This window comes from Sturnira hondurensis, unplaced genomic scaffold (assembly GCF_014824575.4).
Source record: "Sturnira hondurensis isolate 20B ecotype Veracruz unplaced genomic scaffold, ASM1482457v3 Scaffold0004136, whole genome shotgun sequence".
In the NCBI taxonomy this organism is placed as follows: domain Eukaryota; kingdom Metazoa; phylum Chordata; class Mammalia; order Chiroptera; family Phyllostomidae; genus Sturnira; species Sturnira hondurensis.
This window is the reverse complement of record NW_028076767.1, coordinates 37453297-37479992: the sequence shown is the minus strand read 5'-3', so window position 1 is coordinate 37479992 and position 26696 is coordinate 37453297. Positions and strand designations below refer to the sequence as shown.

Below are 26696 nucleotides of genomic sequence, written 5' to 3'. Positions count from 1 at the left end.
ATTTAAGAGGTTTGCTAGTAACTAAATATTGAAGAAAAACTTGGAAAAATTACTGTAGTTTCCTCCATTATATGCCAAACTCATAATTTTTACAAATGCATTTTGGAAAGAATAAGTTAACCAAAAAAGTGGAGACAGACTCATGGATACAGAGAACACGGACAGCTGTCAGAGGGGCATCTAGAGTTGAAATGCAAAACGGTTCTGCAGTGGCTGGAGTAGCGCATGAGAACAGACACACACACACACACACACACACACACACACACACGTTTTCATCACCTGTATCTTTTCAGCATACATATCGACTTGTTGAATTTGATATTTTAGAGCCTTCAGGTTCTTGGCTTTTTCATTTTTCTTAGAGTAGTTAAACTTCAAATTGTTAAATTTCTTTTTGATGTCTTTGAATGACTCTCTGAGCTGCAGGTCAATAAAGAGAAAGGGCTGATTTCCTTAAAATGAGAACAGCAATATTTACTTATAATACATGAAAATATCTAAACAGTAAAATATTCATAATATTAAAATATATTCACAGTGATTTTCAACAGAAAACAAGTCTGCTAAGTGAACAGTGTGAACTTCAACATATCCCCCAAACATAAGTAATTACGAATTCATCTTAGGGCCTTTAGAGTTGTAATTTATAATGAGCATTACGGGTATAGAACATCATTTGGCCTCCAACCAATAAAGTCTTTTAATACATGACAAACTTTCAGCGACTTAAATTTTCTTATTTGATATCATTTTCCCCATTTATTCTGTTCTCTGTGTGCAAATACTTGTCCCAGCTCTTTCCGTCCCTTGATGTCCTCTCACGAAGGAGCTGTTCATGCTGCACAGGTCAGTAATGTTTTGATATTGGGACTCTCTAGGATGTAGCGGGGTTAAAGAGGAGACTCCCTATCAACTATAGTAGGAAAAGGACTTATTTGCCCAAATTCAGCCAAAAGTGTTTTTCATGAACAGTTTCCAGTAGAGATGTAATTCTTAGGTATAGACCCTTAACTTGAGAGGTCCTTCAAAAATGAAAAAGTATTGAAGTGACAGTTGTCACTAATTATAACAATGCGAACTATGTATAAACAAAGTATATGGCTAAATGTTGAGAACAGGGCTAGATTATGACAGACTTAAAAATAAATGGTTCAACTTGCCCAGTGAACCAAAACTTTAAGCAGTCAATTCCATTGAGCACACTACTTTATGTGCCCCTCTCTACATTCATGAAGAATAAACATATTGAGAGACCACTCTTTGTCAATATCAAACGTATTGATAACACTCTTTATGTTATCAGAAAAGCAAAGTACAGAGAAAACATACACCTTCTCAAATTATATGGAAGCATTTTAACATAAAAAATGAACAATGTCATGTTTCATAAATTTGACTATGATAAGGAAGCCAGAAAAACATTAACATTCTCTTCAATGACAGAAAATAAATTATTTGGGAGGGAATAAAGGCTCTGTACTTGCTATATATTAAACTTCTAAAATAGAAAAACATCTGCATTAGAAGATGTTTGAGTTCTCAAGATGCTTATTTCAAAGTGTACATATTATAAAACAAAACCTTGACCTCACCTGTAACCCTTCCTGGAGCCAATTATCTATAAAGCCCTAGCAGACCTTCATACACAGAAACCAGTGCACTGATGTAAGTTTCGAGTCTGACATACCTGTACTTAATCAGCATTGTTTATTTTATTTGGTAAATTAAAGTGTCAAACAATAGTTTTAAACCACAAACTAAACCAAGCACAGATATCATATTAAACACTTAAGTTGATCAATCACTAATATTCTAAATGAGCAGAAAGAATTATAGCTTTAGAAAACTTGAAAACTATTTCTCCATTAGAATTCAAGAAAATATTTTAAAGACCATAAACAGTTGTTATATTTATAAAATAACCAATTAATATTTGAATACTTTGACATTTGATGTTTTAAAATGCATGTGTTTAATTTTAGTGGGAGTGGACAAACAAGGTCCATTTTACGGGATAGAGACCTACAGAGATGATACCCTGAATTATTCACATAAAACTTTTGGAAGAAACTTTTCCCTGGGAAATCAGAATCTGCAACTATCATTATAACATCTAAGGAAACCAGAGACCCTTGTATCTTTAGGAAAACATGCTCCCAATGGAGAGTTAGAGTTTAGTGAGCACAGAGTGTCCTGTTTGAGATGATGAGAAAGTTCTGGATGGAGGTGGAGAGTGGCGATGGTTATGCAACAATGTGAATATGCTTACTATTATTGATCTGTCCCCTTACAGTGGTTACGATGGTAAACACATACTATAAAACCCTTTTATGTTATGTGTATTTTACCACAATCAAGAGTAAAATAATTGCTTTCAATGAAAATAAAATTATATTAAAATAAAAAATAAAGCAAAGGGTAAAACTAACATTTCCTATTACTGTTTTCCATTTAAAGATAAAAATACTACATTCTTTTTAACACCTTACTAGAACATGACATATACTGGGTAAGACCAAAGTAAGTTTAAGTGGTGAGTATGAAAAAGTTTATTCCTGTATTATTATTTATTAACCATTGTATTACTTTTCCATAGGAACAGCTGTAAACCTCCTTTGGCCCCACCCTCTATCACACGCTTCCGTGCAGGAAAAGGAAGAGAGGCCCTGTCACCAGCGTGATGATCGCTGGGTCACATCTGCTCATCTAAATGGGAAAGACCGTCTATTTGAAAACTACTTAATGATGGAGAAAAGCTGAACCTTAACCCTTTAATTCTAAACCATGACATTTTAAGTCTACTTTGGATGAAGAAATTTAAGACGGTTCATGATGAGTGGAATTTTAGTGCTGTTTGTTTCTGAACGCACGCACTTCCACCGCACACCATTCATGAGGCCAGAGAATGCTCACAGCAGTGTGGGTGTGCGAAGTGGGATCGGCTTCTTTCTGACACGTGAGCTTCTCTGATGCAGTTGCTAGCACTTTCCCCTTTTGGTCCCACTGGAAATTCCTCATAAATCTTGGGCCTTTCCCAGCTCAATTCAGGACCAACATAGCACGTATAAGTGGAAGGCAGCATACGTGAGCTACCTTCACAAACAAAAATTTTTTTCATACTCAGTTATGCTTAATTTTCTTACCTGCACATTTCAATACAAAAACTTAACTTCCCATTTAATCCCCACATAACTTGTGAGCATATTTTTAGAGGAACTGAGTGCCATGGTTGCTTGACCGTGGTAGCATTGTTCACACAGCTGTTTCTAACTTTAGTTAGCTTGTCAACAATGGGGAATGGTGGCGATGGCTAAGACAACTGGTCAGCTGCAGCATGTAAGCCAAGAAAAGCACCCAGAGCTCGGGGCAAGATAAAGTTTACCCCATCAGAAATGTTTAAATGTTGTTATAATTCACATCTATAACATTTAGGAAAGTCTTAAGAAAATCAGGAGGGAGTTTTTTTTCCTAGCGAATAGTGTGATTTTCCCATCTTTCCACTGGTTCAGCTCCTCCACATTTGCTATGGAATGAAGAGAGTATAAGTTAATGTAGCCATAAGTAGGAGAGATAGATTAAGACTTTAAAACTGTAGTTCTTTTGCCACTAGCAGAATGAGCATCTTCACCAAATGTCCCAGGGAGCAGGAAGCCTCTCTCCGGGTTTGGAAAGAACAAAGCCTCTTTGAGAAGAAGCAGAAGAAAAAGAGGCTGATGACTATGAGGGTGGCTTGCTATTCTTAGTGCTGGTTCAGGCAGCGTTGGCACAAGAATGTGTTATTAGTAAGTCTGTTGCCGACAAGGCCAATTTATGTGAGAGACAAGGGACATTTTGACACTGAGGAAATGCATTTCAAACAAAAGCCTTTCTCAGAACTATGGCACAAGTTTGGCTAGAAGCAAAAACACAAAACAAGGAGTCCATTTCTCTTCATACCCATTTCATGAGTTTCATTTCTTGCCCATCATTGTGCCCATTCCAGAAGAAAGCTTTGTAATGATGCTCACTTTTAGTAAGAGAAAGCTGCAATGTTATCACCTGCCGGGGATGTTTGCATTTGAAATTAAGGGATCCCCAAAACTCATCAATTTATCCAGAATGAACTGTTATACAATCGTTAACGACAGACTATATTAATCCTTAGTGCTGGAGATATTCGAGACAAGACTTTCTGGCCCTTTCTCCCGTGCGGCAACTGCACCGCTTCTGGCTGTGCATAGAGCGAGGCTGGTAGCAGCAGAAAGCATGGCAGCTTGGAAAGAGAAGACATTGCTCCCCTTTAAAGTGTAGGTGGCAGCTAGTCTCAGTAGTAACTATTTTATTCATTCTGCAAGTTTTATGTGTTCATAACATATTTGTTTTATTTTCTGGATTTGATAGCTATGATTTTACATTTCAGCTCTCTCTAGTCTTTTGGAAGATTCATTTTGCAGATGTAAAATACCAAACTTATAACATTTTAACCCTATGAGACAGAGATTTTCAGAACAATCATAATAGTTCCTATTCTCTTACAAGTACCATCGAATGGGCCCACTGTCCGACCTGACGAGTGGCTGGGAGTAAGTCCTGTGGGCTTTAATTCACCCTGGTCTCTGTTTCCATGGACTTTTGCATTCTAATGGCCCAGCTGGCACACAGTAGCCAGATGGATATTTGCTGCATGACAATAATTTAGGTTTTTTTCTTAAAATGATGAACTAGTGTTATCACTCTGGAAAGACTAATAATTATCTGGGCTGACCCCATGAGGTGTTTTGCCCACCTATACACTCGTTTTCTGCTCCTTTCTTGCTAGTGAGTGCCTGTCCATGGTCAATTTCTGAATGGCAGATCACCGTACTATGTCAGAAGGTTTCATTTTATAGCTGTATTTCTGTCTATACCTGCACCATTCCCTTATGCTAATTTATTGTTTCTATTCTTCCTTGTATGGCTTGAACTCAGAAGAATTGCTTATCCAAATTGACAAAAGAATTTTGTTATTAGAACACAGACTTTGACATATGGTAGAAAGATATATAGATCATCCTTTTCTGATTCCTTCCTGATGGATTAAATGTTGCTACAGTGCAAAAAATTTCAAATAAAGTCATATAATTATATGAAAGCTTCTGAATGTAAAATTTATTTTGAGAAAATGGGTACCAACCCAATTCTGCCATTACTATTCTTTTCAGCAAATTAATTGTTTGTGGTCCATAATGAGACTCTAGCTACAAATTTCCATTAGCATCATGTCAATGTAAAGGTAATATTTTTGGCCAGATTGCAAGAAGAAAACATGTTCAATACTAACTTACTACACTTCTAAATGAAGATGTGTAAAGGATGAGTAATGTTCTGTCATGTAATATGGCAGTGAGTGTCTATAACACTTGGGTATTAACAACTTATTGATATTGCCAGGCAAGAAAATACATAATGAAATTCAAATTCATGCATACAAATGTGTTTTTGTGTGAAATGGGTGAGGAAAAAAATCACAAAATATGTCAATCTGAAGGCTGTGTTTTCTAGTAGGTAGACAGGGAGAAAATAAAGTTTTATAATTTCCCATGTCATATAGTACATGACATTAGAAAATAATATTTTACCCAAGGCACAAATTCATGTTTCTTTGTCTTTAAGGAATTATCACAACACATTTTAAAAAATCACATTTAGAACACCTCACTTTATTTTGCTTTGAGGTAACATGTCCTTTTCTAAGGGCCATTCGTGTAGTTAAAACCATGTAAGTTAGTTATGTATGGCAATATAAAAAAAAGTAATTTTGGTCAAAATAACCAAATTAGTTGTGTTATTATACCAGGTCATATAACCAGATTTTATATATATATATATATATGTGTGTGTGTGTGTGTGTGTGTGTGTGTGTGTATTCTGTGATATACATATCACAGAATAAAGATACAAGAGGAAAGCATAGGAAAAAGATACGTTAAACATCAGATTGTGCAGTGATTGAACGGGCCAATACATTAAGGGAATGGTGAACTCCGAGCTGAGCAGATGACCAGTGTGTTGGTGGCCAGTAAACAAGCCACTGGCCCAAAGCTGAGTCCCTGAAAGTCTGCAGTCCTGTCGCACAGTGTCAAATGAAAATGATATACATTTCAGTTTCCTCATCTAAAAAAGGAAGATGTTACACTATATATCCTCCAAAATTCATTTCATCTCTGAGTCTTTGAACTTTCAAGAAGTCCTTTAAGCACATTAGAAGACACACAATGTGTTTTCAAATTAACTTAAAAAATCAAATGCTATGTAGGGTCTAGGTCCCTGGTAAGGTATCTGACTATTTTTTATGCAGAAAAAAAAGTAGTGGAACATATTACTTTTAATTTTACATAATGTTTTAAGTACCTATGCCAAAATTAACAATGATAATAATAATAATAATAATAAAAATGTCTAGGTGTCAAATACTATTACCACTTTGGAATCTGGCCATCTGTTTGCACTGATATTCATAATACAAACTAGAACACATGTATCTTTATTTTACTAAGGGGCACTAAAAATACCCTTTCTAATTCCTTTCCCATTTAGACTCATGGTGAGAAAGCCCAGAGTATAGATACTACACTGTGACATGCCTACTATATCTATACAAGAAAGGAAAGGGGGGAAAGGACCAAAGATTTTCGAAGATCCTTTAAATGTGAAACTATAACCTACTTCCAAGTTTAGTTGGATCTGAAGAAGCAGCAAATAGGAAGAATAGCTGTGTTCATGTTTAAGACCATGTTAGAGCGATATCTGATTCCTAAATCAAACCTGTACGTATCTGGTTGCTCATTCCTGTTAGGGCACAGGCAATCCGGGCATCCCTGTATGGCTGGGAGAGTGGTCTGCTGTCCCTGCCAGCTGGCTCCCCGCACAGGCCCATCATGAGGCAGCCCCTGCAGCAGAGACGACTGTGGGAAGGGCCCGAACGGGGATATCCAGACCCATAAATGCCACAGCGCTTCAGGGAGTTGGAAACTGAGCCAAAGGACCCTGGGAATAAACCTCAGCCAGCTTCACTTGTGATCTCAGTACACAGAGAGCTGAACATTACGGCAGGGAGGGCGATTTGCAGCAAGACACAAAGTTTACCATGAAGAAGACAAAGAAGAACAGAAGGAGGAGAAGAAGGGCAGAAAAGAAAGATGGAGAGAAGGAAGAAGAAAAAAGATAATGTTGGAGAACGATAATTAAATTGTTTTCATGGCAGCAAGTCTAGAACATATAGCCTCGGGGAGAATAACACTCTCCTTGAGATCGTTTTCCTTACCAAGGCCTGACCGAAGTGTGATTAGCTGCAGAACAGGAACGGGAAGAGGTCACTCTACTACCTAGAGGGCAGGATACCCTCCGGGTTTAATACCAGATGAATCTCTCACTCAAAATGACTTCCTCAAACACTGACTCCGAGCAGAGAGTCTACAATCCTGCAGCACATTGCTAAAATGAACATTGTTTTTGATGTTAGTTTCCACTTCCCTCCTGCTGAATGGGATCCAAGTGGCTTCTCCTGCTCTCTCCTCCTCTTACCTTCCCACCTTCCCTTGCAGCCCAGCTTGCCTCCTGCCCTTGCCTGTGGTTTGTAAAAAGGCAGCCTGCAGGAGAGGGCACGTCGGAGCTCAACTACTCTTCCAGCTTAGTTACAAATTCTTTAGTCTATGCTCTAATGTTCTCAGATAATGTTTGATATGTGTTGGGCCTAGATTGTGTAAACTGATCACAGAGTTCAAGAAGGTGTACCACTTCCGTCTTCCCCCACCCTCTTTCCAAATGGATTTGTGACTAATGGGCCTGAAATTATGCTGCCTTATGTTCTGTCAATTCCCCGTCAAGAATTGGGACCCTTGCTCTCCTAAACACATAAGGCTTTAGAGAGAAATTTAACTAAGGGAGGGTGGTGCTTGTGGTTCAATAAGTACCGGGGGATGGAGATCAAGGAGAATCAGGGAGAGGAGGTGGAATTATGTGATAGGGGTACACTGATGCCGAGGACAATTGTTATTTGATATTTCTTTTTATCTAGGAGTTGTTTTGCCAGAAAACCCACTCTTAATAAATACGAAACCAGCCACTTGACTTTGGTGATAATATTTTGTAGTCTCTGAGGTGAAGAGCCTGCTCTCCTGGCCCTTAGCACCCGCTTCACTATGAGTCACTGGCACTTAAATAGAATCTCAGCAGGCTGGAGCTGGCTGCAAGGGACCCGTGTCACCCTTTCTGACCTGGGAGGCTGTATTCCTTCAATCAAATGAGTGCCGTATGGGTATGAGTGGGGGAGAAAAAAAGTGCAGTCAACTGTAACACTGAATTCTAGGTTTTCCTATACATTGACAATGTACGAATTTCAACAAGTTTGGAAGATTGACGTTTACTCAGACTCTGCTTTCTGAGGCCATTGCTCCATGGATTAAAGGTCAAGGGTGAAGGGAAAGCCCAGTTCTGTGTGCCTGCATGTACAGGCACAGACACCGAGTTCTCGTGCTTTAGGTTCAGACACACGTTTCAGGTGGCGTGCCAGTCCAGCCCCTGCCACCCACCTCAGTGATCTCGTCCCTCGTGCTGCAGAACTGCAAGCTCTGGGCCAGTGCCCGCTCCTCCGCCTCGGCTCTGGCTCGCCAGGCGGTTCTCTCCCCTTCGAGGACGTCCAGCTGCTGCTGTAGGTCCTTTGCAGATGCATTCGAGCAGCTCTAAAAGCGAGAGAGAAGTGGCAGTGACAGGGGAATAGGCAAAACAGCAGTGAGACAAACGTGCCAGTCACATGCATTATGAAACTCATAAATGACACTTAAAAATAGGCTCCTGATTTCTCCTGCCTTAAGCATATTTGAATATACTGACTTGGGAAAGAAGCCAGACACCCAACATGACGGGAAAGGCAAACCATTAGTCTTCAAGTCTTGACACTTCCGTTTTGAAGTTTGCTCATCACACCAAACTCCTCAGAGACACCACTCATTATAAGGTCTAATTTTTACTTCAAAAGGCATAAAATATGCATTAGGAACACTTGGTTTCTGCACTGTAATTTTCCTGTCAACTTGAGCTCAACCTCAGGTTCATGGAGCAAGTGCCCCATCTCCACACAGTGGAGGGCTGCCGAGGCCAACGCCAGATGCGGCCTGCAGAACAATTTACATTATTTGTGCAAAGTGAGAAATTTTACTTTTTTCTTTTAAAAATAAATTCACTAATAAAATAAAGCTCTTTAAAAAGAAAGCTCCTTCTTGGTGAAAATAGATTCTATTAACAGTGACAGATACTGCATATTCCTATCTCTTTCAGTTAAAAAATACTTTAGGTTCAGTGCATTCCATGTAGTTTAACTGGATGTCTTACAGAAACTTTAATATAAACTTGGTCATAATTATTTTATTAATATTTTACATATTGGATAGGACAGATACAATATTTGCTCCCTTAAATTAGGAATTTAGGGAAGGTGTGTGAAAATGTGTGTACGCATGTGTGTGTAATGCATCTGGTGAAAGTCCAACCATTAATATAATGAAAACGGTTTGCACAACATCAATGTAACCTGGCAGCCAAGGAGTGGACTAGAATTCACGTGCATGAACAACAATGACTTCACTGTACTAGTCAGTGGAGGAGGCTGATGCTGTTGAGTATGGATGAGTACTGTGTGGCTGTCACAGTCAAAATGAGTGAGTGAGTAGATTGAATAAAATTTTGCATCAAACTTGAACATTCCTAAGCAGAAACTATTTGGATGATTGAGAAGGTCACAGCTATGGGCAGGTAGTTACTGGCAGCTTCATCACAAAAATGTGCCTACTCATGTATCACATCTTGTGCAGAGTTTTTTGGCAAAACATCAAAACACCCAGGTGACTCAGCCCCCTACAGCCCAGACGTGACATCCTGTGACTTCTAGCTTTTCCCAAAACTAAAATCACCTTTGAAAGGGAAGAGATTCCAGACCATGAGTGAGATTCAGGAAAACACGATGGGGCAGCTGATGGTGATTGGGAGAACTGTGTGAGGTCCCGAGGTGCCTGCTTTGAAGGGAACTGAAGCATCATTGTCCTGTGAACATTGTCTGTTGTATCTTGTATCTTCTTCAATAAATGTCTCTATTTTTCATGTTACATGGCTGGATACCTTTCGGACAGACCTTGTGTATATTAAATCAGAGCTTAATGTGCTACTTATGAAAATTTGGTCTGGAATTATTTCATTGCCTTCTGTACACCTCTGTAATGTCTGTCCGGTGGAATAAAGCAGACCCAATGTCTAGTGCCCAGAGCCTTTGATCTCCACCAGGGGGCTCTTTCATTCTGGGGTTTTGGGGATAAAATAACTTCTTTGGGCCTCAGATTCTCCATCTGTAAAATGAGCCTAAATGGTCTCTAAGACACCTTGTAGGTCTGAAATGCTAAATCAGCATTGCCCAAGCAATATAACATGAGCCACATAAATAATTTTAAATTTTCTAATAGTCATTTTAGAACATAAAAACAGGTGAAAGTAATTTTCGCAAGACAGTTTAACAAAATATGTCTAATATCAACATTTTACCACATGACCAAATATAAAAATAGTAGTAAGTTTTTAATACTAAGTTTTTGAAATCTGGTATGCATTTCACACTCATAGCACATATCAATTTTTGCTAAATTTCTATCAGAAATACTTGCCCTGTATTTAAATTTCATAGAGTATATACTTTAAATGTAGATTCCCATATCCAAGTTGTTCTGAACATATTTAAAAGTTTTCCAGTAACTGCATTGTGTCCATTTTTAAATTAAAATTAATAAAAGTTTACTTTCTTAGTTGCATTAGGCACATTTCAAACACACAAAAAAATACTACTATATTAGATAACACATCTGTACAATTTTTAAAATTATCATGAGGACAGATGTATTAAACAAGACTTTTATTACCAAATCAGATTTTTCCTCCTTGAAATGTTTTTCCGTTGTTATAGGTGGTAGGAACGCACCGCAAACCACTACCCAATGTTGTAATGGACTTTTAAATGTGACATCTATTAGGCAGCCTGCCTGGTGTGGCCCTACGGCAGCCCTCTCCCAGATGGGTTTAGGTCAGAGTGATGGCATTCTACGGGGCTTACAGGCCGCTGCACTGATGAGATGATGTCCACTCCCAGGCAAAGGGCCAGTTTGTGGAGATGGTCTGCATGAGCCTGCTTTTCCTGAGAGCGACTGAGCTGAACCTGGGCATCCTGAGTGTTATCTGGGTCCGTCAGCTCCTCTGGAAACACCAGCCTTCTTGATTTGATGAGACGTTCCAGCTGGAATATAGAGTGTTAACAATGAACATGAACTTCATTTTAATGAAGAAAGGTTTTTAAAGCCTGTTTCCTATCACACATTTTACTAGCTGGTCAAACGCTGCCAAGCCCATTTACGGTTGTTTGTGTTATTACCAAATGGGAGTTACAATGCTGCAAATCCACAGGGTGAAGCTGAGGGGTTACTGTCGTCATTCCTATTAAAGAAGAAAACACTGTTTTTGGTCATAGCCTAAAATCTTAGGGAGACCTAGGTCTGTGACCTAGGTCTGTGAGTCAATCTGGAGGCCATTTTAAAGGATATCAATAATCTCCATTTTCTACTAATAGAGGCTATCTCTACTAACTATGAATTTTTACTGAGTGTTCTAAGATGCCGCTACTTGAGATACCAAAAAATTGCATTTGTTTTCTTCCCTCAAAGAGCTTGCACTTGAGTTGGGGGTAAAAAGGAATTAAAAATCAAGATGCTAAAATGATGCAAGTGTGGAATAATCACTGAGAGTTCTAGAAAATCAGAAGAGAAGAAAGTCGTCCCAAGTGAGGGAGGGTCACTGAAGCAGGGTCTGGACAGCAAAGAGAGAAAGGGGCCTGTCCTGTCAGTAAGGGCAGCTGGCGGGGGGGGGGGGGGGGGGGGGCGGCGGATCTGCGGGGCACAGTGGTGCTGGCTATCTGGGATGTAAGGGAGCATGGATGTAAGTGAGAGGAAGGTTAGAAGCCCGGTTGTTGGGAAACTTCTAATGTCAGAATAAGCAATTTGGCTTCTATTTATTATACAATAATTTATATTTCATTGCATAGTTTAAAACTGAGGGTCTCTCAGGTATCTGTGCCAGGTCTCACCTCTTCCTTGACTTGGTGGAACTGGACTACTTTGTACAGGACAGCCTCGTAGTCGCGGATTCTTTCCTGCTGTTTTTGATGAAGGTGAATGAGATCCCTCAGCTGTTGAGACTTCTCTTTCACAGGGGCTCCTTTGCCATTTAACGCTTCTGATTCTTTTATAATGTATTGAACCTCATCATTCAGTTGCTGAAATGTCAACGGCGACAGAGGAAATCCAGTGGTAAACTTTTCACTTTACAATTGACTCCATTAAAATCTAAACAGCCAACTATTCTCTCATTTGTTAACAAAAATACGATGGCCGCCCTCACCCCAACCCCTGCAAATCCAGGTATTGTGTTTGACACCAGGGGTGTATTATTCCATCTCTGTCTTCTCAGGAAAAGTTTTAAGGTTATGAGCAATGAAAAAAAGTCTTAATTTTAAAGTTAGGTGGTGGAATGGAAAGTCATATATTTCTGTAGCTCACCCAATATTCCAGTCATCTGCTAAGTAATGTATTTCATTTATTTTATGAAGCTATGATCACTTTGATATTTAGCACAGATTAGAATCAGGTGGTAGGGTAAGAACACCAAAAGAAGACGAGTATATAAAGATATTAGGGGAATTGCTTGTCCTCTGTGCTAAAAGAATGATCAGAATGAACCACAGCTGAGTAGCCCAGTAGATACGCTGCTTTAAAAGTGGTCATCCCAGAATCCACAAATAGCCACTGCCCGTGGGGAGGGGTAAGCTGCCTTTCCTTTCACCCAGCACTACTCAGATATCCCTCATCCAAGTCCAGATCCTGGGGTAGGATGCGCAAAGTGTGGACAACTCAGAAGAGGAAGCTCCAGTAATTTCAGGGCTGAATCTTAGAGCAAAGACAAAAATAATGGAAATTATTTAGGTTAAGGAGGTAATTTGCAGGAGAATGACCTAATAAGAATCTCCAAGTTCAAATCGAGCATGTGGATATCAAATACATCACTCTGTATGTGTCCCTGCACATCACAGAGACAGCAGTAAAGAGTGATGTCTAGTCCCTAGTTCAGAGGAACTTAAACACACACACACACACACACACACACGCACTCTTGCATGTGCAAGGCATGACATGCACCTGAGCACACACAAAATGCCAATAAGTATGCAACACAGGGAACATCAATAAAACTGACATGAAGGCTAACTAGATTTTCTGAGTTCATTGTGGGCTCCAATGTTGTGTGTTTTGTATGTGTGCTGGTGGAGGAGGGGTGATTCTATATTATATTGATTTGTCTGAAAGGAATGTAAATTAGATATTCCCTACAGGAATCTTCAACTTTCTAATTCCAGGATTCTTTAAAGCCAACACTTACAAAGTAGTGACAGACAGAAACTCAGGTATCTCAACTTTGCAGCACTGGACATGGATCCAGGCAGGGGGATTACATGACTGACCACCACTTTGGGCATTTGTGTTGAGTTTAGGAGTGTGGGGAGGTGGAGGTCTGGAATGCATTAGTAGTCAGGGCCTGGGAAAATGACTCATGGTTTTATCTCTCACATCCTGAGGGCTCTCAGAGAAGGAAAATAGGAGAGCACAGCCCAATTCCTGGGAGGGTGCTAGGAGCCTGGGGGAGCAGTGACGTCATGGGGCCGTTCCAGGGGCAGAGGGCAGCCCAGCCTCTGTGTCAGAGCTTGCTCATCCTTGTTCTGAGATGCCTGATCTAAAACATGTCTATACCTCTTAGAAAATAGCTACAGTAAATATATATGATGAAAACAATAAAAAAACAATTTAATGTAAATTAAAATAATCTAAGATAAGACTACTTTCAGGGTTTTTTTGTAGGTAAAATATTTCTATGTCATCAAGTGCAAAAAAACAGTAAGAAAATTGTGTTCTGGATATTTTGGGTCAAGCAATGATTTTGTTTAAAAAAATAGCAATTCACCAGTCTGTTAAAATTAATCAGGTAAACTGTAACCGAACAGTGAAAAAATTTTCCATTCACCCAAGTCCATTGGTTTGCTTCTTTACCTGGAACTGTGGCTTGATTGCATTCCATTTCTTTCTCAGACCTAGAGTGGTCTGGAGGCTCCCTCCAAGGTCAAGTGCAGACACAGGAGTAAGTGCTTCCTGAAGGAGCTTTAAGCTGTGAGTAGTCTGAAATAAACGTTGGATGGTTACACATATTTTCTTTGCCACCGCCAGGAAATGCATTAGGGTCATTCCAGTGATGACACGGTGTGTCATCTAACTTTTCCGTCCCCAGCAGAACACTCACCACCTGGCTTGAGCTTGTGGTTCTAAAGCACATCATATTAAGTGAAGAAAAGCACAGGTCCTCGTTTTCTTTTCCTTTTTTGGTTTTATTGTGGTAAAATGTACATAACCAATTTAGCATTTTAACTATTTTTAAGTGTGCAGTTCAGGGACATTAGTACATTTGCACTGGTGTGTAACCACCAACACCATCATCCCTAAATGCAAACTCTGCACCCATTAAACACCAACTCCCATTCCCACCCTCATTTCAGCCCCTGGTAACCTCTTATTCTGCATTCTTTCTCTGGGAATTTGACTACTCAGGTACTTCACATAAGGGGAATATGTAATATCTCTCATTTTGTACCTGACTTTTCCACTTAACATAATGTTTTCAAGGTTCCTCCACGTTGTCCCATATGCCAGAATTTCCTTCTTTTGTAAGGCCGAATAGCACCCCTTGCATATTCCCTCACCTTTCTAAGTTGCTCTTTGAAGGCTCCCCACTGCTGTTTCCCAGGCCTGCTTGCAGAGGCTGTCAGCTGCCACGCCAGCCGCAGGCGGCTGAGTTCTTCTCTTTCTGCCTTCTGGCTTTCCATAGCATTCTCCACAAAGTGCACTTTATTTTTCACATTTAATATTTCATTCTCTTGTGCCTGTTAAATAAATAATTCCTATAATAGTTTCCTTTTCCCAAGAAATGTAACATTTTTGCGTATAACTACTCTAGGAGGCAAACACTTGATCACAGCCAGAGCGGAGCACGGGCAGTTCTGATACCAAGACCAGGCAGAAGTGCCCGCAGGGCTGGGCTCTCGGAGGCCAGGTTCCGTGCTGGGACAGCAGGCCCTGAGTTCTCCGAGACCTCACTGGTGTTGGAGTCACCTTCTGGGGCTGGTGGGGATGACTGAATGAACTCCGGGATACAGAAGTATTACATTAAAGTCAAGATCATTTTAATGCATAAGTTTTACAGTGCATTCTACCTTTCATTTCAACATGCTCAATAACATGTCAAAATCTCAGGGAGTATGAGGGGCATATTTTTCTGGTCTGTTTTTTCTTTAAACTATCTCCTCGTATATATGATAACTATTTTAAGTTTCCCTGGTGAGCGGTTCCTCAACTCGCTCCCTTTTGTGAGAACAGAAAGGTGCAGCTACCTCTCTCCGTATGTGTGTCCCCCCTGGGCACCAGGAGCACAGTCTCTAAATTTCAGGACTTCTCTCCCCCACTTTAGTTCTGGCTGACTGGTTTGAAATCCTTTCAACAGTGGCTTTAAACAAGAGGAAGCTCAATTGGAGGCAGAAGAATGAGAGGTAAAAAGGAAGAAGACAAGGTGCTACTTCATGTGCGAACATCAAAAACTGAGGGAAAAGATTTGTTTGGCAAAATAATGACTTTTACTTTGATGTCATCAAAGTACATTCTTGAATTTCTAAGAAGCAAATGTATGTGGATTTCTATAATGACAATGACAACTAAATATCTAAAAAGTCAAGGGACCTTTCAGATTACACTTAGGAAACAGTGTCATAAAAATATAACAAAATATTTTAAATAATAGGTTACTTCATGTTTAAAAATGATTTTAAACATTAATATCACATATTTGTGTTATTAATTTAGACACTAGAAAGTGCCGATTAATTAAACAAATATACAATTGCAGGTACCAAATGAGATTTTGTCCATGAATTTGGGGGTCTAGGAATAAAATGGTACATTCTATAATTATGGCTAACAGGATGCTAAATGTTATGAAAGATATTAAACAACAGCAGAATGCACCACACATCATAATTTTTATCTATGCTATAAATAAAATTAGGGTATCCTTCATACATCATTAAGAAACTAAGAATCAAAATGTAATATAATACATAAATTAATGTACACTTGGAAATCGCAGCAGGACCGTGACAGCTACAGTCAGCAGGCCATGCTGGTCCAAGCAAGGTCTAGGGGAGGAGACCAGCGGCAGGGTTTGTTGATGCCCCAAGGGCAAGATCCAAAAAGAGGGATTATGTCTTTGGCGGACTTAAGTATTTTGACCCCTCAGGAAGATTAAATAATCTATCTGAGGTCTGGTCAGTAAACATACCACTCATTCTACTTCTGTGTAAGGACGGTACATGGTCTGTTTGCCGTTCAAACTCCGGCACAGTAAATGGTCTTCTGATGTCCTGCTTTCTTGATACCCCGATAACAGGCAGGCATCCCATCTAGCGTTCTTGGTATTCACCACAGTAAGTGTGTAAATGGGCACTTCCATCAAGATGCCTGCCAGGTTTCTCACTTAAATTGGCTTCTCCAATCTTTGGCGATTTTTAGGTGAACTGGAAAAGTTTCAATTTCCAGCTTGAAAATACGAGCCACGGCACCCTAATCAAGAGTGAACACTGAGCAAACAGTGCCAGCTGGCACTCTCCCCTCTTAACAGGCAAACTGGTCACCAAATTTCAACAATAATGTTTGTTCAAAGCCTAACAGTTCAAAAGATATGAAGAGAAGTAAAATGTGTTTCACTTGCTTTACAAACCATTTCTTATCTCGGAATGTTACTGAACCGATAAACCCATAAAATAAATTATTATGTGAACCAGAATTCTTATCAATAAGGAGGAATTTATCATATGACAGTAGTAAAATATGCAATTTAAAACATAATGCCTGATATCTGATAAATTTTTACTAGTTCTGCCAAGGCAGGACCACAGGACTGGAAAGCAAGAGAAACAGCAGACAACAGAAACAACTCCAGACCCAGATGTAGGAATTAGCTGACACACACTTCAAAACACCAATGACTAATATGGTTTAAAAAGTATAGCAAAGGTGAAGAAAGAGAGAACAAGAAATAGAATTTCATCAGCAATTGATATCTAATAAGAAAAGGAAACTTCACACCTGGAAAGTAAAATTTCTGAAATGAAGTTAGTAATAGGCAAAAAAAAAAGCAGTTTGCATATATTTAAATTATCTTATGATTGCAACACAATCAAGAGATGGAAGAATATAAACCAAACAAAGTAAAAATGTAAAAGATAGATGGTTGGGAGATAGATAATACATGTTCTAAATGTTCTAAATGAAAAATAACTCAATTGTTTTTTACAACAAACACCACAAGAACATGGGCAAACGGCTTGGCAAGTTTCCTGTGAATCTTAAAGATAATATAAGATGTATTAGAACTGTTCAATGTATATTTTGCTTCCCATATTTTGTTCAACAAATTGAACAAGAATGGCCTTTTAAACAACAAAAGTTGAAACAAAGAAGATGGTGTCATTCTCACTATATTGATTACATTGAGGAACTCAAGCCCTAGGATTTGAGCTAAAAAACAAAGAAGATAAAGAGAAAATTGCAGCTGAAAGTAGATGAGGATAGTTAGACAGAACCTAACTCTTCCAAATGAATTCAGGCTCCAGACTGAGGTTAATCACATCTCAGAGCACTAAGAAAATTGTAGATGTCAGTTATCTTTGCACAGCTACAAGAAATAGGTGAAGGGCCAGAAAATCAGAGAAAGAAAAATGCTTTGACTTTCAAAGGGGGGAAAGGCTGGGTTACACAGTTTATAGATTGGAAAGCTTTACCATGAAAGCCAGGGCAATAAGTTCATTATTGATCAAGAAGTTTGTGAGCACTTTGGAAAGAATTTTTTGATCGCTCTAGTCAACCTGATTTCTGCCAAGTTATGATTATGCAAATCATAAGACGTTAGATAGATGGGGGTAGAATTAAACCCAGGAGAGATGGCTAATGTATTGGACGGCAAGTCCAAAATTAGTTTGACCAGATGGAATCATGGGTGAAGATGAACAAAATAACATTAAATAGGGATAAATCGAAAGACCCATGTTTATATGTAAATGATGAATAGCTGACACTTAAAAATGGAAGAGACCTAGCTTGGTGGGAACTATAATAAAAATGCATGGGAGTTTTATTCAATCACATGTTTAATAGGAATCAGCCATGTAAAATCCTGGCTAAAAATGAATGATAATCTTAGGTCTCATTAGTAAAGAATGCTGTCCCTTTGTTGTACTCTGGGTTGCAGTTGTACTTAGTTTTTTGGTTATATTTTATGAATGATTTTGACAAACCATAGGAATTTCTGGGAGGAAGAATCAGGATGGAGAGAAAAATAAAGCTACTCATAAATTACAGGAAGGGTTTCATGTGGTTTGCTGCAGAAAAAGACTCAGACTAGATATAGCAACTATTTTCAATGTTTGAAGGACTTTTCATGTTCTTCAAATCCACTTTCCCTCTCCTTCTGTGTAGCTACAGAGGGATAGAATGAGATAGGAAGATTTGCCTTTGCATTTTAAAACATGTTTTCTAGAAGTTGGTGTTTTCTGACAATGGAATGAGCAGTTTCATTCAGAAGATAGTTGAAGTATTGAAGGAGAAGGGGATTAGCTATCCTTTAAGAATTCTGTAGAGAAGTTTAGATGGCTTGGCAGTTGATATAAGGATTCTAGACTATTTTACAGATATAAGTTGTCAACTAAAGCTCAGGGCACATTTCTAAATATAATGGAACTTCACCAAAAAAAGATCCGTCACAGTGGGAAATTCATCAAGATGAAAATTCACCCTAGATGTTGACTTGAGCCACTGGAACCTTTGTGAGGACCTTGTTGCGTGCTCTCAACATGACAGAACTTTGGGGTGAACTTCTATGTAATAATAAAAATGGTGCATTTGAATTACAGTCACTTTGTTTTCTAGACAGCTGGAACAGCCTTCATTTTATAAACTTATGAGAAGTCTAGCACTTGATAAACATGGGAATGCTGGGCTTCAGCACTGCTTGAGGTTGAATGAAGCTAAAAAAGAACTTTCTAAACCCACGCTGCTGATTAAGTGATAGCTGAACATTTGAATTTATGATTTTGACTTTGACAAGTAATCCTTGCGGATGGTGTGCTGCACAAAATGTCGTTCTCACCATATTCATTAAATTAAGGAACTCAAGCCCTAGATCTTGAACTAAAAAACTTGTCTTCAAAAACAGCAGCCACTGCCTCTCAGCTGAGTCAGAGCGATGTTTGGCTTCTGTGGTCTCCCCTTCCTGCCATGGGTCCTCGGCTTGGTAAAACTCCTTCAGGCGCTGACACTGCCCCTCTGCCTGAGAGGGTAGGGGAGAGAGAGAGAAGGGAGGGAGGGAGGGAGGGAGGGAGGGGGGAGGGGAGGAGAGAATATAAATGCAAAATAAGGACACTTAAAAACATTTTTAAAGAAAAAATGACACTAGATTCCAATAGAAGCCTACATAAAAATGAAATGAAAACTACATTTCAGAATGCTTTAAATAATTATTAAATATTGTCAATTTACTTAACGGGCATGAAAATCTACCTAGGTTGTTTGCAGATAGGACTACCACTGGGGAATAAATTGAGCAAATGAGCTTATTGCCTGTAAGACCTACTTAACTCAAATCATGTCTATGTATTTTATATATGTGTATCTTTTGCAACTGGACAATTTATGTCAAATACTGGCATGGCTCTATTTAAAGCTGACTTTTATAATTCAGAGGAAAGCTATATACATACATATGTACACATATATGTATGGATCAAGGAAAAAAGAAATGTGAATCAGTGAAAAAATTTTTAGTAAATCACAATTTGCTTTGAGTCAGTGATAAACCAGAATAAGAGTAAAAATAATTACTAATTTTCTATATAAATATTAATATTAAACTGCTTTTATAAGCTACTCTTATTGAGGTAGATTACTTCACCTCCTTAAAAGTGTATTTTTTTCATTTGCTGACCAATGTAAGCAGTACTAGATTATTTTCAATCACTCTCTTTGGAAAGAGCTTAAATAAAATCAAATGTGCCTGGAGAACTAAAGATGAACATGTAAATGACTGATATAGAAATAGCAGAATACTTTGACATAAGTTCTTATGCATTTGAATAATACTTAATGGCTAATACTACAAGACTCAAAGAGCTCATAACTACCAAAATCAATCTAAACAGGGTGACAAACTTCAGGCAATGGTTAGTCGCTGCATTTAAAGACCTTAACAACGTTCTTAATTTAAATGAACTTAATAGGAGGGCCTACAAATGGAGAGCACAGGAGTGCTCTCCTCATCTTTCATATTCCATTTATTCCTGGCCCTGTTTTGCTGATGTAGGTTTTCTCAGTCCAGAATGACCTTTTCTCAGTTTTGTGCTCCTATTCATCCTTCATGAGCTAGTTAAAATGCTACCTCCTCCATGGAGTCTTCTAGGATTTCCTAGTAAGAATTATGCATTTATTTCCTTGGATTCCCAAAGATAGTTCTGGAACAAAGATAATCAAAAGCAAGTTATTGTGACATAAGGGTGATATACACACTGGGCACACTGCAGAGGGACTGCCCACTCTACACTGAGTAGATAGAGGAGGACTTCCCCAAACAGGTGACCTTTGATTTGCGTCTTTCAGAATTATTCAGAGTAAAAGGGAATGACATGTGTGAGGCACAGGTGTGGAATAGTGGCCTGTTGAGAGCTTGATAAATGATCTTAATGTGGGTGAAGTTCAGTTGCACGAGCTGAGTGGTAAGAAGGAGGCTAAAGGGATAATTGTGTTGGGAAAAACCCCACCTACAGGTTTCAATTCATTGTCTACTGTGACCAACATGATGTGACACATTCTCATTAGCTATCACAGTGACTCAGAAGCAGCCTGAGACCCATCAGTGCTTCAGCGGGACTGTGTGCCACAGGCTGGCTGTCAGTTAGGAGCAATTTGATCAGCTGTCAGTTAGGCACAGTTCTCCAAACACAGATTTTAATTCATCCGCCTTTTCCAACTGTTCCAAAAGCCTCCTTGAAGGCAAGGGAGAATGTTGTCATTATAGGAATTCCCTTGAATCTGTACTTGTTTATTTTTGAGTGAATTAATGATAAACTTTAAAACTTTATCCAGTTTTGATAAATGTTATTTACAGCTTGCTTCACAAATTACATCTGTCAAAGTGCCTGAATTTCAGGAGGTAACATGATTAAATTTGTTTTAGAATGACCATTTCTGAAAGGAGGAGTGGAAGGGGAGAATTATAGGAGGCAGAGAGATGAGGCAGAGGCGACTTCTTTAAGCTTGGAAGGAGAGGATGAGGCCTGAACCCAGGAAGGGATGGTGCAAGTGGAGAGGAGAAGGCTCAGAAATCCTTTAGGTCGTGTCTGTAGACAGGTACTGGATTGCATGGCCTTTGAAATAGGAAAAAAATGGAGGAGATTGAGGATTAAATATCAGTGTTAATGTTCACTAGCTGTTTAATCTTGTATACCCAGCTTCTCAGAGCCTCAATTTCCCTCATTTGTAAAATAGAATATTAGTACGTAAACGCAGAAGTGTTGTAAGGATTAAACAAACTCAGGAATGAAAAACATAGGGCCTGGTACAAAATAACTGTACACTGAGAGACTTAGAAGCTTCCACGTAAGATTTCTAAAAGATGACGTGATTGTTTACCCAACACCAAAGTACAGAAGAAAACATGTTTGAGGAACAGATAACCTGTTGTGTTTTGTTGAGCTTCCGGGGCCCACAGGATACACAGGTAATGAGTATGACTGGACGTTGAAAGCATTGGCTGAGAACTGTTGGGGCTGGGGAACCACTTTTCAGTTATTGGTGAACTGAAATCATGGGTTGTGGTGTGTGTAAATTTTACAGGAAAAACATGTAGAATGTGTAAGAGAGAGCATAGGCAAGGTCTCTGGGACCCACCACACTTCAGGAACAGAGAACTGAATTAGGAAAAGGGAGAAGGAACAGATAAAGAAGTAGACAGAGTGACTCCACTTAACGATGTGAGATATCCAAATAAGGCAAATGGATAGAGACAGAAAGCAGGTCAGTGCTTGCGTGAGGCTGGGAGCAGAAACCAAGATAGACTGGAAAAGTGCAATGGGGCTCGTTGGGGTGCTGGAACTTCTAAATCTGGGGTGCGGCGATGGTTGTACAACTCAATAACTATAATAAAAATCACTGTTCTCCAAAATAGATTAATTCTATGCTATGGAAATTATACCTCAAAAATTTGTTTTTTTAAGCTGAAGAGGTAAGAATAACAGGATTAAATAAATGTGGCAGAGAGATTAAGCAGGATAAAGATTGAAAATAGACCATTTGTCAACCAGTATGTGACTTATAAGGACATTTTCAGTGAATGAAGAGATGGCAGGATTAAAAAGGAAGGAAGTTAAACTTTTGCTCTGGGGCGAGGACTGGAGAAGACGAGCTAGTAGAGATGAGAAATGTCATCGTCCAGTACCAAAGTCCAGCTGTGAAGGGAAGGAAAATTAGAGAGTGGTTGCCTTCATGAGGGCAAGACCATTTGTGCCTAACCTTAGACAGAAGGGAAGGAAGTAATGGAAAAAGCAAATTAGAAATACTAGGGGAGGTTGGCAGAGCTAGATTCTGAAGGATATGGAAAAATACAGGGGAGGGTTGTGGCTGGTGTGACTCGGTGGATTGGGTGCAGGCCTGAGAACCAAAGTGTCCTTGGTTTGATTCCCAGTCTAAGGCACATGCCTGGGTGCAGGACAGGTCCCCAGTAGTGGGTGTGTGAGAGGCAACCGCACATTGATGCCTCTTTCCCTCCCTCTCCTTCCCTTTCGCTCTCCTTCCCTTTCCCTCTCTAAAAATAAATAAATAAAACCTTAAAAAATAAAATAAATATTGAAAAAAGAAAAGAAACATACAGGGAGGGACTGATTTTCGATTGGTGCTAGTCAGAAGGAGGGACTTCACCTTATTGGTAATGGTGGAGGAGGGGTGAAATGTATCAATTGGTTTGGAAATCTAAGGAAGTCAAGCCAGTTAGGCTCAATGGCCTCGTACTTTCTTCTATTCAGATGTGAGGCAAGAGCACCGGCTGAGATTTAAGTATGGAAACTGCTGTAAGACATTTGCAAGCTGCTACTGAATGGGCTCCAGCAGCATACGGAGGACCCGGCCGAGGCAGAGACCCATGCGTTTGTAACAGCGCCAATCAGAGCACAACTGCATGACTTTCTGCAGGAGCATCTGGTGCTTGGAAAAGAAAAGTTGAGTGAACAGTGTTGGACTGATGTCATATCAGGAATTGGCAGGATGAGTCGGGGTGGAAGGCAGGAGGGTGAGGGCATGGAGAATGGAATGCAAATGAGAAACCAGGAGCTGCTGAGGGAAGAAGGAAGGCTGGGGTGGGGGGTGAGGGAGGTGGGGGGGGTGAGGAGAGTGACGGAGGGAGAACACTGCCCAGATTAGCAGGAGCAAGGCCCTGCCAGGTAGAACAGCAGATTAAGTGAAATCTGGGAAGATGAAAGCACACGAGGTCCTTCTGAGAAAGTGTCGTTTGCTGAGCTAAACCCTCAGCCCTAAACCCAAAGCTTCAGGGGCCGGCATGGGTCATGGAAGTACATACTGAACCAGAAGCCAAGAAGGTATATTTTTGGCAATAAAGATGCAGAAAATGAACACCTCCCTGTACCTTTTCCACCATTTCAAATTCCAAATAAAAATGTTCATCAGCAGGATAATCTTGTCCATTGTTATAGCTCTGCTGAACCATGAAAATTTGGGGCTAAATGACAGAAATGACAGGAAAGGAGATAGCAGTTACCTGAGATTTCTAGGGACTGGGCATGCCCTTCCTCCAGAGGGACAGAGATTCAGAATATTACAGACTGAGAGCAGACAGAGGAAATGTGGGAAGGCTGGATGGTGGGGGTGGGAGTGCAGGGAGGGTGGGAGGGAGGAGACGGAAGTGTAGGTGCTACCTAACTTCAGTTGGCTTTACCCCTGAGGGACCTCCCTGGCTCTACCTCCCACTAAACCAGTGCCCGCCACCTTGGAAGGAGGGTGAACTGCATGCACCTGGATGCACTGGGACCCTAGCAGTTTTCTAATAATAACATCATCTTCAAGGAATTGGGGCCTCTGAGAGATTGAATCCTGGTCCACTAGAGGGAATTTACAGATTGTCTGGTACAACCCTGTCAAAATAGTGCCTCAGAAGAAGCTCTGGGAAGCAACTTGTTAAAAGGCATCAAACAGGACAGATCTGCCCTGGCCAGGTGGCGCAGTTGGTTGGAACATCATCTTCTACACCAAAAAAAGGTTTCAGGTTCAGCCTCTGGTCAGGGCACATACCTAGGCTGCAGGTTTGATCCCAGGTAGGGTACATACAGGAGGCAACTGATTGATGTTTCTCTCTCATATCAATGTCTGTCTGTCTGTCTCTCTCCCTACCCCCTTCCTCTCTCTCTAAAATCAATAGAAACAGATCCTCATGTGAGGATTGAAAAAAAATCTAACAATGGACCCAAGAGTGTAATCTCTGACTTGGTGTATTTTAAATGAGCCACAAGAATTGCTTAGGGCTTCAAAGAGATCTGTGGTTTAGCAGATGACTTATTTTTAAATCATTTTTCTATGTTTAGGATAGTGTAAATATTTATGGGCTATAGTAAAAGTGTTCCAACACAATCGCTTGGCTTATTTGTGTGTGTATCTACACATACATACTTTTATTATGTTTTAGTAAAACCACTTACTGTTTTAGTATCTATAGGCGCCTTGGTGAATAACGGGCCTGTCAGTGAGTACACGCTCTGGGGTGGAGGCTATAGAACAACCCACCAGGGCTTCCAACCCCACAGAACGCGGGAAGATGGGCGGAGGCCATGTGGCTGATAAAGGCCAGCGCATTGTTGATAAAGGCCAGTACCTCCTCTGATGACTGTAGAAATGCCACATAGGTTTGCAGAACTTGTGACCTGGAGCTGATGCTTTGGCTGAGCATGTTTAATTCTTCCTCTAGCCATTTAGCTTTAGAAGAAAGCGATGCTACTTCATCGGGTTCAAATTCATTTTTCTCTGTCATAAGTTTTGCAGCTGCTTCTAATTCATGTGACGTTTCCTATGAAAGCAAAGCACAGAGGGCCGGAAGCTGACAAGGGAATCATGAACACTCACATTTCATTACCTTCTGCACATCCATCTATTACGATTATTAATTGAACTTGTACCAAGACTCTCCTCAAGAAAAGGAAGGCACAACTTTCAAAATTTTTTTAAAAACCTGTTTCTTAAAATGAAAGCCATCTCAAATTGTTCTTCTGCTCTATCAGCTATACTTCTTATTTAGAGTATTATAAATTTTGTGTTACAAATAGAAGAAAAGTTGTTTGGTCTGAAAGATGGTAAAACAAAATGGCAGAAACATTTTAAATAATTTAAATGAAATAATTATATAACAGAAATGTTTCTGAAATGAACAGTCACTCTAGCAAATTCTTAAATTAATTTTTATATACAGTACGACAAGTTTATATAGATTGTTTGGTCGTTTTTGAATTTATAAAAGAGGGCATTGATTACACAGGCTTATTTGAGTTGCTATCTAGAAGAATTTTTAAACACATGGAGGGCAAGGGTCACGTATGAGATGTAAACAGCCTAACGGGTCAGTGAATGTGACTTGCTTAGGGTGGCTCTCCTGTTTTGAGTGCTGTTTCTGGCCCGTGAAATCTACCCCCTGATTAAATGAATGCATTTTGTAAGCATTTCATATACAGTTGCCACAGAAAGAGCCACATGAATTTTCATGGTACCAAGCTAGGAATCAAGCATAAAAACCCCTCCATTCTCATTTGCTTCCCCACTTGTATTTAACATGCTCCCCTGTACTCCGCTGAATGATGGTGATTTTAATTTACAAGGGCTGCTCCCAGACAGCACTTGGGGAAAGAAGACGAGCGGAGTTTCTCTTATGCAATTCCTTCCATAATTCTAAAAATTTTGGAATGAAAAAATGAATTCAGACACATTTTACTGTCAACATTTTATGTTTTTTTTTATGTAGGTCTAACTTTATTTGATAACATTATAGTCTATAAGGTTTAGGCCATTGGTTTTACTATTTTTTTATTAAACTTACTGGGGTGACTGTAGTTGATAGGATCATATAGATTTCAGGGGCACATTTCTGTGTTATACAATTTGTATTTACACTGTGTGCCCCAAAGCCAAACCATCTCCCACCACTGTACATATGAGCATAATATATAACACATGTAAACATTTTAGATAATGAACTAAAAACGCCTCATTTAAAAATGGGGTTATCTGTGAGTTTTGGCTGAGGGTGCTTCTGTGAAGGAGGTTTTTCTGCTGAGAACTGGTGGGGATGCACAGCTGTTTCCTGCCGACCTTGGCGAGCCAGGGAAGACTCTTAACTTTCCTAGACACCTGCTGGGTCGTCTGGGACTCAGTGCAGGTCCAGAGCTGCTAACAGGA

The 26696-nt window shown here is 39.7% G+C and overlaps 1 protein-coding gene across 3 annotated transcripts in view; it reads right to left on the bottom strand.

Annotated features, from left to right (window-relative positions):
* The window catches only part of CCDC141 (coiled-coil domain containing 141), a 158891-nt gene that overhangs the window by 20850 nt on the left and 111345 nt on the right, over positions 1-26696 (bottom strand). For all 3 annotated transcript variants that reach the window (XM_037044359.1, XM_037044360.1, XM_037044361.1), the window contains 8 exons: positions 25126-25317; positions 19348-19527; positions 14855-15034; positions 14151-14276; positions 12137-12325; positions 11114-11293; positions 8553-8702; positions 283-423 (listed from right to left, as the gene is read on the bottom strand). In XM_037044359.1, coding sequence (XP_036900254.1) covers positions 283-423; positions 8553-8702; positions 11114-11293; positions 12137-12325; positions 14151-14276; positions 14855-15034; positions 19348-19527; positions 25126-25317 — 1338 coding nt within the window. The remainder of the gene's footprint in view (positions 1-282; positions 424-8552; positions 8703-11113; positions 11294-12136; positions 12326-14150; positions 14277-14854; positions 15035-19347; positions 19528-25125; positions 25318-26696) is intronic.